At 46.6% G+C, this 12,123-nt stretch overlaps 1 protein-coding gene across 1 annotated transcript; it reads left to right on the forward strand.

The window, feature by feature from the left end:
- The first annotated feature begins 8,429 nt into the window (after nt 1-8,429).
- On the forward strand, nt 8,430-11,834 carry LOC123397782 (E3 ubiquitin-protein ligase ZNF598-like). The gene has a single exon (XM_045092314.1). It carries the CDS (start codon nt 8,430-8,432, stop codon nt 11,601-11,603), a length of 3,174 nt encoding a protein of 1,057 aa, XP_044948249.1. The 3' UTR covers nt 11,604-11,834.
- The last annotated feature ends 289 nt before the right edge of the window (nt 11,835-12,123 follow it).

Below are 12,123 nucleotides of genomic sequence, written 5' to 3' on the forward strand. Positions count from 1 at the left end.
ACGGGATCTCCGATCATATAGGTTGGGTTACTGCCATGGCAACTCATGTGGGTCTCATACCCATCTCCCTCGATGCACTGTCTATCACAACACGTGATAGCCCTTTAGTAAAGGGATCTGCCAGATTCTTAGCCGTTTGGATGTAATCCAACGCTATCACTCCGGAGTTTCTCAAATGTCTGACAGACTTCAATCTCATTCTTATATGTTTGTTGGACTTCATATTGTCCTTTGAACTCTTCACTTTAACAATAACTGTTTGATTATCGCAGTTCATAAGGATAGCCGGAACCGGCTTCTCAACCACAGGTAAGTCCATCAAAAGATCTCGAAGAAATTCTGCTTCGACACCAGATGTGTCTAATGCTGTTAATTCTGCTTCCATTGTCGATCTTGTTAAGATCGTTTGCTTGCAAGACTTCCAGGAAACAACACCACCCCCAAGAGTAAACATATACCCAGTAGTGGCCTTCATCTCATCAGCATGAGAGATCCAATTCGCATCACTATACCCTTCAAGTACCAATGGGAATCCCGTATAGTGAAGCCCGTGGTTGACAGTACCTTTCAAGTAGCGCATAATTCTTTCAACAGCACGCCAATGAACATCGCCCGGGTTTGCAACAAACCGGCTAAGTTTGCTCACAGCAAACGCGATGTCAGGCCTCGTTGCGCTAGCTAGGTACATAAGTGAACCGATAATTTGGGAGAATCTCAATTGATCTATAGCTGTGCCTTTAAACTTTCGAATAAGCACACTAGGATCATATGGTGTTTGACAAATTTTGCAGTCTGAATATCCAAAGCGACTCAAAATCTTATCAACATAGTGGGATTGCAGAAGTGTAATCCCACCCTCATCATCTCTCAACAGCTTGATGTTCAAGATAACATCAGCCACCCCAAGGCCCTTCATCTCAAAGTTTTGAGACAGAAAAGACTTAACCTCCTCAATTACTTTGGGGTTGGTTCCAAATATCAGTATGTCATCAACATACAAGCACAATATAACTCCTTCGCCCCCACCATGGCGATAGTATACACATTTGTCAGCTTCATTAACAACGAAGCCAACAGATGTCAGAGTTGTATTAAACTTCTCATGCCATTGCTTAGGTGCTTGTCTCAGACCATATAAAGATTTCAGCAACTTACACACCTTTCCTTCCTGACCTTCTATCACAAAGCCATCTGGCTGTTGCATATAGATTTCCTCATTTAGCTTTCCATTCAGGAAAGCCGTCTTAACGTCCATTTGATGAACGAGAAGACCATGAGTGGCCGCCAATGAGAGTAGTACTCGAATGGTGGTCAGTCTAGCCACAGGTGAATAAGTATCGAAGAAATCTTCTTCTTCTTTCTGGGCATAGCCCTTGGCCACAAGCCTAGCCTTGTACTTTTCAATCGTACCATCGGGCCTAAGCTTCTTTTTGAACACCCACTTGCATCCCAATGGTTTGCAACCATAGGGATGATCAGTGATTTCCCATGTCCCGTTAGCCATGATGGAATCCATCTCGCTACGGACCGTAACTTTCCAGTAATCAGCATCTGGAGAAGCATACGCTTCTGAAATAGAAGTGGGATTGTCATCCACGAGGTATACGAAGAAATCATCACCAAAGGTCTTTGCAGTCCTTTGTCTCTTGCCCCTACCACGGGCTTCCTCGTCATCCTCCTCAGGATTTTCATCATGTGTTTGTTCATAGTATTCCATAGGAATGGCAGGCTCAGGAGTTATCTCAGATTCCTGTCTAGAAGTGCTTTGCATATCTTTCATGGGAAATATATCCTCAAAGAATGTAGCATCCCTCGACTCCATTATTGTACCGACCTTCACGTCAGGTACCTCAGATTTCACTACTAGAAATCTATAGCCTACGCTATTCTTAGCGTATCCCAAATTAACGCAGTCCACAGTCTTTGGTCCAAGCTTACGCTTCTTGGGGATCGGTACATTGACTTTCGCCAAGCAGCCCCAAGTACGTAAGTACGAGAGCGTCGCCCTTCTCTTCGACCACTCCTCGTAGGGAGTGACCTCATTATCTTTTGTAGGAACTTTATTCAGGACATGACACGCGGTCAATATAGCCTCCCCCCATCATGCCTTGGATAAACCCGATGTATCTAACATGGCGTAAACCAAATCAGTTAGAGTACGGTTTTTCCGCTCGGCAACCCCGTTTGACTGGGGTGAATAGGGAGGCGTCCTCTCATGAATAATGCCGTGTTCCGCACAAAATGAATCAAATTCGTTTGAGAAGTACGCTCCACCACGATCAGACCGGACTCGTTTAATTTTCTTTTCAAGTTGATTCTCAACTTCTGCCTTATAGATTTTAAAGTAGTGTAGAGCCTCATCTTTAGTACTTAACAGATACACATAGAAAAATCTAGTGGAATCATCTATCAATGTCATGAAGTATTTCTTTCCACCTTTAGTCAACACACCATTCATCTCACAAAGATCAGAATGTATGAGTTCTAATGGTGCCAAGTGTCTCTCCTCTGCAGCCTTGTGAGGCTTGCGAGGTTGCTTTGCTTGCACACACGAATGGCACTTAGAACCTTTGGCTAAAGTGAAAGTTGGGATTAAATTCAGTTTTGCTAGCCGCGACATAACACCGAAACTTATGTGACAAAGACGTGAATGCCAAACTTCAGATTCATTAACACTCGAATGAATATTGTTCACAACTTTATTACAAAAATCTGCAAGAGAAAGGCGGAACAGACCTCCGCATTCATAACCTTTTACAACGAAAAGTCCATATTTCGTAACTACTACTTTATTAGACTCGAATACCAACTTAAACCCTTCTCTACACAGAAAGGAACCACTAACAAGATTCTTCTTGATGGCGGGGACATGCTGCACGTTCTTCAGCTGCACGATCCTTCCCGAAGTAAACTTCAGATCGACCGTGCCAACACCAAGAACAGAAGCACTCGCGCCATTCCCCATCAATACGGACCCGCGACCGGTGGCCTGATAAGAAGAGAACAATGATAAGTCAGCACACACATGAATATTTGCACCCGTGTCCACCCACCAATCGGTGGACTGACAAACTGTAAATACAGTAAGTAAATTACCGTACCCAGATGCACCACTTTCATTGTTGCCCACAATCATATTGGCAGACTTGGAGTCCTGCGCCGGCTTCTTGTACTTGTTTGGGCATTTGTTCGCCCAATGTTCCTCTGAACCACAAGTATAGCAGCCATCTCCCTTCTTATTCTTCTTGAAGGTCTTCTTTCCCTTCTTCTTGAAGTCGGTATTCTGTTGGACAGAATTCTTTCCCTTGGGCTTGTGGGAATTGAAGTTCCTCTGGTGTACCATATTGGCAGCAGAAGAGCTTTCCACCGCTTTTCCATTGGAGTCCTTTGCTCTCGAGTTCTGCTTAACACTCAGATGGCCGATGATGTCCTCTACTGAGAACTCACGCCTCTGATGTTTCAGAGTAGTAGCAAAGTTCCTCCAGGAATTAGGGAGCTTAGCAATTATACAGCCCGCGACAAACTTGCCCGGCAAATTGCACTTAAGAACCTCAAGTTCTTTAGCTATGCATATTATCTCATGAGCCTGTTCCAATACAGAACGGTTGTCAACCATCTTGTAATCATGGAACTGCTCCATAACATACATCCCACTCCCATCATTGGTGGCCCCGAATTTAGATTCGAGCGCCTCCCACAAGTCCTTGGCAACATGCATATGTAAATATGCATCAACCAGCTTATCTCCGATCACGCTAATGACTGCTCCAAGGAATAGGACGGTGGCCTCCTTAAACATTTTCTCCTGTTCAGGAGTGATAGTTTCCGTAGGAGTGACACCGGCTACCCAGAACACGTTCATAGCCGTGAGCCATAAGGTGGTTCTCGTTTGCCAATGCTTGAAAAAAGTACCGGTAAACTTATCCGGTTTCAGTGCAGCAACAAAACCATTACTCGAAAAATTCCTACACAAATTAGGTTTTTTGGATTGTTGAGTAAATAGGCAATTTTCCGAGCAGATTAATCCATGAAATAATTACTAACATGGCATTGACTAGGTTCATGACATACTGATCACGGAGTATACTAGCAAGTACTACGCATATAGCAGAAACATCTACGCATATAGGCAATACTACTAGTGCACACAGAAACAGGAGAGAGACAAACACATCATACCCTCCGATCGGCCAGTTGGCCGTAGCAGCAGCGGCGGCGGCGGCAGTATCCTCTTCCGCTTCTCGGCTTCGGCCTTCTCGCGGACGAGACGGTCAGCTTCGCTTGGTGAAGACATGGCGATGACGAGGGCGACGCGGACGTAGACGAAGCAAACGGACGGAGGCGAGCAGTCGCGTGATCACTCCCCAAAAACCTAATCGCCCCTCTTCCGTACAGGAACCGGAGAGGCGAGGTTTCGGAGGCCTGCTCTCCCGTCGACCGTGTACGCGGTAAACGGGACGGAGTCGCCGGCGGCAGCAGCAGTCAAGGAACGAACGCGTGAGGCAGATGTGATCTGATTCTCGTGACGGCTAGGGTAGGCGATAGCCTGCTTATAAAGGCGGCTGGTTGGAGAGACGTGGGCCAAACCCACGTCCGAGTCGGTAACAGCCACGATCCGACGTCTCAGATCGTGCCTTGTCCGTTATGTATTCTCCGTTCCTGACCGGCAAAAATAAGCGTGTAGGTATGAGCTCGGCTCGGCTCATTCCCGCAACCCGCGTCGTGACGAGGCGTGGCGTGGCGTGGCGAGGCGGGCGGCGGAGGAGGAGTGCGCGAGGGCACCCTCTCTTCTCACTCTCCAATAGCATGTGGAAGAGAGACCCTTATAAAGGGGTCCAACTTCTCCTCCACTAGCGGGGTGGGACTAAACTTCCCATCACCTTGTCATGCCACCACCTACATGGGCCCTTGGAGATTTTTCTGAAATTTGTCTTATGGGCCTAAGGCCCATCTCTAATTTCAACAGATGGTGATGCCACTCGGGTATAAACATGTGAAACATTTTACTAGGGCATGAATGTAAATGCATCTAGTGTCCCTTAGTGATTTTAGGGGATTGAAGACTTATAGATTAAAAGATTAATGTGTTTGTGAGTGTATACAAGCCCTATAAGACGCCGAGGAGTTTGAGTTATTCGAAGAATATCGACCCCTAAAATTATATGTTTTCATCAAAAGAAATCCGAAGCGGTTTCATTCGATTTGTTGTGGATTGGATGATGAAAAAAACAGCAAGCAGCAAGCGTAGTTAGAAAAGTTTCGGGTGAAGACTTTGGTTATTTCTTGAAGACTTTGATAACGAAGAAATTATAATTCCTCATGAAGGCTTTGAAAATGAGAAATTTGGTGTGTCCCAAAGAAAATGCTCTGAAGACAATGAAGCTTGAAGATTTACTCTTTCGGTTTCATTTCTTCTTTCTTGAGTTATAGGAGCACTGTACTGTTAAAGGGGGTCGAGGTAATACTAATGAAAAGTTTTCTTATAATGCTCATCTTAAAGCCTACCATACCTAATCCTTCGAGCGAAGCATTTGAAAATCTCTCACAGTTTAGTCAAAGTCTTTAGTGATAGAGACGAAGTTCTTCTGATCTCTGAAGAAATTGTAGTAACTAAGGAGTTAGGATTTCGCCAGTGCGAACTGTCTATCGGTGAGGAACATGAGAGACATGAGGACTTTCATAGTTGAAAGATCCGACCGTTGCCGCGCCTCGCGCCACTTGTCCCAAATCTTATCCACATAACGGTCATATCATTGGGGCATTAATGTCAAATCATGTTGGGATGCTCCCAGGCTATTAATAGCTGCCCCCACAACCACTAGCTGGTTGCCAGTTCTGAGAGAAACTGACACTTGTCCTTTAGAGCAACCCATTTCTAGAGAACTTTGAGTGAAAAACATTAGTGAGGAAAACCCCAAAACACCCAAACCAAAAACCCAAAACCCAAAGTGATTGAGCATCACTAAATAGATTATTCATGTGTGGAACCAACACTTGTTACCTTTGAGGATTGTGCATCCTCCACACGGTTAGGCGTCAATGGTCTAGAGCATTCAACAGTCTATTGTGGATCACGGGTGACCGAGTTTGTGAGGGTTTGGAAGTCTGCCCTAAAGACTTACCAGGAGTGTTGGGAGAGGACTGTGTGTTCTTAGCTCAAGGAGAATATGATAAGGACTTGGTGTCGTGGGAGTGCGTGTCCTTTGGTTTAAATACCAAGACACTCCAAAACAGACGTACGAGTGTCAAAGCAGTTAGAACTGGGTCATCAAATCACTGTCATCACCGAGTACCTGATTCTTTTTCCTCAACCCTTTCATTTCTTCACTTGTATGTTGATGAAATTGCTTGTTACTGTTTGAAGAATTTGACTGAAGACTTTCTTAATTTCCTCACCTCAAATTCTTCACTTCACTTGTTCTTCACCTGCATATCCTGAACACGCTACTCATATAAACGAAATGTTTCAATTCATCATGAAGACTATGATGTCATTGTTTTGCATGTCTCTTTGAGTACTTTATCCGCTGCTAGTTGTTCGCCTGTGAGGACTTTCCTCACGAGGAATTTCATCAGTGACGAATTTATAAAAACCACCTATTCACCCCCCCTCTAGTCGATGTAACACACTTTCAATTGGTATCAGAGCGAGGTACTTTCTTGTTTTGTGTGATTTTGGTGTAACCACATGGAGTTTTAGTTATGTCGACCGCAGGTATGATCAAGGTCACTGCGGGCTGTCCTACCTTTGAAGCGACGGACTACCCGTACTGGAAGAAGAAGATGCGCATGCACCTTAAAGCAATTTGACAATGATCTCTAGTATGTTGTGGAAAATGGTGTTCCCGCTGTCACTGCAACTATCACTGCTGCTGATTTGAAGAGATTTAAGCGACTTGACTCTCAAGCAAAGAATATCATCTGTGGTCATGTGAGCAAAGGTCAGCATGGCAGAGTGAGTGCTTTGACATATGCGAAGCTTATCTAGTATAGGTTGTCCAAAGTAAATGAAGGCATGTCTACTCAACGTGACTCTCGGGTTGACGTTCTTCGCAATCTCTTCAACTGCTTCAAAAGACTCGATAATGAAAGCTGTCAGCAAACCTTCGATCGCCTCACCGATATCTCAAACGAGCTACATTCTCTTGGAGCCAGAGACATCACTGACCATGAGGTGGTGAAGAAACACTGAGGTCTCTTGATTCCTCATTTGATACACTGGTTTTGATGATTCAAGAACGAAGAGATTACAAGCTACTAGATCCATCACCACCACCGTCACCAAGCCGTTGTGCTGCCGGAGAACTCATCTACCTCTCCGCCCTCGCTTACTGGATCAAGGAGGCAGAGAACGTCATCGAGCTATACGTGTGCTGAATGTGGACGTGACGTCCGTTCGACAATAGATCGGGACGGATCGTGATGAGATCGCAGGACGGATCATGATGGGATCGCGGGATAGATTGCGATTTGGATCGCGAAGACGTTTGACTACATCAATCGCGTTATATGCGATTTCGCTTAGCGATCTACAAGGCTATGTAGATGCACTCCCCCTCTTGTAGATGTTAGTATCTATAGAATGATATTGATGAGTGTAGAATTTTTTTATTTCCCATACGACATTTCCCAACAATTTTTCCGTTATTCACGGCTCGCAACTGGTTTAGTGTGATTTTTTGATGACTTGCTGCAGAAATGGTGACATTTTCTTATTTCTAACGAAAACAACCACCTAGGTCATAAATATAATGGTTTTCAGCAATTTACTCCCTTAGAGGGTGTTTGGATCACTAGAGACTAGTAGTAGTCACCTTTAGTCAGTAAACCTCCAAACACCCCTGACTAATGGGTGACTAAAACTAGTTTAGTCCCTAGTCACCCCACCCCCAACTTTTACTGACTAAAGTCTCTTCTCTAATTAATTGGCGGACTCATTCTGTTGCGGGCTCATCCTCCCATGCGGGCACGTCAATGGAAGGGAGATAAATGAGGAGATAAATGGAAGGAAGAGAGAATAATTTAATACTGAGACATTTAACGCTGACTAGTAGTAGTCACCTTCCAAACAGTGCCTGACTACAAACTTTTAGTCTGGCTACTACTAGTCACATGACTAGAGAGTATCCAAACACCCTATTAGACAAGACAAAACGTGGTGTATGAAGACGAGACGACTCCTATTTGACTCTTTATGCGTTAAATTGGAGTGGAAACGCACAGGCGCGCGAGTGGGCCGGCGGGCCCGTAAGTCCTGTAGAGAACCGACTTACCAACCCTCTCCAGCGGTCCAGTAATAAAAGGAAAACTCTCCCCAGCGGACAGCAGAGAAAAGCCGAACCGCTTCGTCGTCCCGAACCTTCTCGATCGCCTTCCGCTTCCTCCACACCCTAACCCTCGCTCGCCGCCGCCGCCGCCCGCCCGCCGAGATGGACGACAGCTGCGCGGTGTGCGCGGACGCGCTCGAGTGGGTGGCCTACGGGCCCTGCGGCCACCGCGAGGTGTGCTCCACCTGCGTCGTCCGCCTCCGCCTCGTGCTCAACGACCCCCGATGCTGCATCTGCAAGACGGACTGCCCCTCCGTCTTCGTCACCAGGGCCATGGGGGACTACACCAAGGTCATCCCCGACTTCTCCGCCCTGCCCGCCGACGCAAGGGAGGGCAAGGCGGGGCAGCACTGGTACCACAAGGATACCAAGGCCTACTTCGACGACGCCGATCACTACAAGATGATACGGGCCATGTGCCGCCTTTCCTGCAGCGTGTGCGACAATGCCGACGAGGATCAGGCCGGCCGCGGCCAAGCACAGCGCGGAGGCAGCAGGTTCGAGACCATGGGTCTGCTACAGGGGCATCTGTCACGTTGCCATGGGCTGTACATGTGCAGCCTCTGCTTGAAGGGGATGAAGGTGTTCATCTGTCAACAGAAGCTCTACACCAAGGACCAGCTGGCTCGGCACACGCAAAAGGGCGACCCTCAGGTGGATGGCTCCGAGGCTCAACGCAGCGGCTTTGCGGGGCACCCCATTTGCGAGTTTTGTAGGAGGGCATTCTATGGAGATAATGAGCTCTACGAGCACATGAACAGAGAGCACTACTCTTGCCACATATGTCAACGGCGGCATCCTGGGAACCATGATTATTTCCGGAACTACGATGAATTGGAGGTGCATTTTCGTAGAGACCACTTCCTCTGTGAAGATGATGCCTGCTTGGCCAAGAAGTTTGTTGTCTTCCAGAGCGACGCCGAGATCAACAGGCACAATGCTATGGAGCACGGCGGGCGGATGTCTCGTGCCCAGAGGAATGCCGCGCTTCAGATACCTACCAGTTTTATGTACCAGCGGAATGAGCAAGATCAGAGGCGTGGCAGAGGCAGGGGCCGTAGTGCTCACTTTGATAGACATGACAGTGATTTCTCGTTACCTGTGGATGGCAGTGCAGCCGCGGATCATGGCCTTGGAAGTCGACTTGATAGCGCAAGGGGTTCCACGATGCTTGGTGATGAATCATTGTTCCCTCCATTGCCTGGGTCAAGTAACAAGTGTTCTGCTTCAACACAACAGGGGCTGCAAGGTCTTTCTAGGGAGACACTTGCATCAAGGCTTCAGAAGGGCACCATGAAGGTATTATATTCTGGTCGGCCTCGTACTGCTGAAAATCCTGAGATAGTACCTCTTGTTTCCACTTCCACCCAAACATGTCCTACACCTGAGCCTGAGCGGAATGGCAGTGCAACTGCAGAGCATGGCCTTGGAAGTCGGGTTGATAGTGTTACAGGGCCTTTACAATCATTGAGTGTCAGTTCGGCCAGTTCTGTTCGAAGCTTAGGGAATGGTCGCGTGCTGGAACAATTGTCTTTTCCTCCTCTTCAAGGCCAGGATATTCGTGGTGCTAGGATGGATGATGTACCAGATGAAACCTCGCTTCCTCCCCTCTCAGAGCATCAATCAAGGTATGAGCTGGCTCTTAATCGGAGCTCAAGGGGTTCTGAGAGGCTTGGTGATGAACCATTGTTCCCTCCATTGTCCGGGTCAAGTAACAAGGGTTCTGCTTCAACGCAACAGGGGCTGCAAGATTTTGCTAAGAACACACTCGCATCAGGGCTTCAACAACCTAGGAAGGGCACCGTGGAGGTACTAAATTCTGGTCGGCCTCAAACCGCTGAAAATCCTGAGATAGTACCTCATGTTTCCACTTCCAGGCAGACATGCCCTACACCTGAGCGGGGGCGGTGTGGCAGTGCAACTGCAGAGCATGATCTTGGAAGTCGAGTTGATAGTGTTGCAGGGCCTTTACAGTTATCAAGTGTCAGTTCGGCCAGTTCTGGTGGAAGCTTAGGGCATGGTCGCGTGCTCGAACAATTGTCTTTTCCTCCTCTTCTAGACCAGGATATTCCTGATGCTAGGATGGATGCTGTTCCTGATGAAACCTCGTTTCCTCCCCTCTCAGAGCGTCAAGCAAAGCATGCACTGGCTGTTAATCAGAGCTCAAGGGGTTCTGCGAGGCTTGCTGATGAATCATTATTCCCTTCATTGCCTGGGTTAAGTAACAAGGGCTCTGCTTCAACACAACAGGGGCTGCAAAGTTTTGCTGAGAACACATTTGCATCAAGGCTTCAACAACCTAGGAAGGGCGCCATGAAGGTACCGAGTTCTAGTCGGTCCCAAACCGCTGAAAATCCTGAGATAGTACCTCTTGTTTCCACTTCTCCCGAGAAATGGCCTACACCTGCTGACCAGGGGCTACATCTCTCTGGCTCTTCTCAACTTCGGGTTGCAACTCGGTCAACAAGAGATAATGGGCCCATGCCACCTGCCTCCAGCGGTTCAGCATGGAATCCCAGGGCTCCAAACAAGATGAAGCACTCTGTTTCTACCCCTAATTTTGTTTCTGCCCAGGCATCAAGTAAAGCTTATGGCAACAAAAAACAACCGCCACCACAAAGCAGCCAACCTTCGCCTGTTGCGGAGGATGTCCGGCAAGCGAACAACTCCCTTGTGGAAAGAATGCACGCTGCATTGGGAATGGATGATGATAAGTTCTCTGCGTTTAAAGAAATTGCTTGTGAATACCGTCACGGTGTCATTGGCACTTCAGAGTACCTCTCGTATGTGGAGCAGTTTGGTATATCGCATCTTGTTCCTGAAATGGCTAGGCTGTTGCCCGATCCTCTGAAGCGGAAGGAACTTGCTGATGCCTATTACACCAACACGCGCTTTAAAAGCCTCCGAGAAAATGGCAGTTGTGAAACCACTACCTTGAAAGAGAAATTGCTTCAGGAAGGAGAGGCTGCAGTTCTTTCGAAGGATGGGTATCGGTCTTCCAAGGAAAGAATCCCACTATCAGCTGGAGGGTCATCCTCTGGTGCAAATATGGGTCTAGACGGTGATCCAGTTGCCATTTCAAAGGCGTCTGGAGGAAGCAGCAGCAACAACAACAGTAAACAATCAAAGAAGACGTCAAGGTTTCTCAGAGCTCGGTTGGGCGACAACTCATTGGCCATGCTTGATTTTAGCCATCCTGATGATGTGAACCCTGAAAGAAACGTTTGGAAGAACGGTGCGGCGCAGAAGCTCTTTACCGGCAATGCAAAGAAATAGCATCATTTTGTGCAGATCAAGTTTGATGCATCAGTTCAGCTGGTTGGCGGTGAATGTGCACATTTTGTGATGTGTGTTTGGCTGCTTGAAGGTGTCGTCTATGTAGAAGGTCGCTTCGTTTTGTACTGAATTTTTGCTGGTGGAAAACCTAATTGAGGATTGAACTTGAAATAGTGCTTCATTAGTGTCGTGTTGGTGGCTAGCTATAAAATTATCTAAGTGTAGACTGTATGTTGCATGAGTTCTACTAATGATTTTGTGTCTTCATCAAAAAACAACATCTCTCCAGCAAATTTTTAGTGGGTTTGCTCAGTGTTTTTTCCCACTAAAACATGAAAAATCAAAATACAAACGGAAGTTTCCTAAGAACTACACGAATATTTAAGAGGTCTAGATTTTTTTTTAAAAGCATACTAGTTTTTTTTTTACGTTCATAATTTTTTTTGAAACCATAAATTTACAAAATATTGAAAAAGTAAGAAAATAAAAAAGAAATAAAGGGAACCGCTGAGAATAATAA

The sequence above is a fragment of the Hordeum vulgare genome, chromosome 5H, assembly GCF_904849725.1.
Source record: "Hordeum vulgare subsp. vulgare chromosome 5H, MorexV3_pseudomolecules_assembly, whole genome shotgun sequence".
NCBI lineage: Eukaryota > Viridiplantae > Streptophyta > Magnoliopsida > Poales > Poaceae > Hordeum > Hordeum vulgare.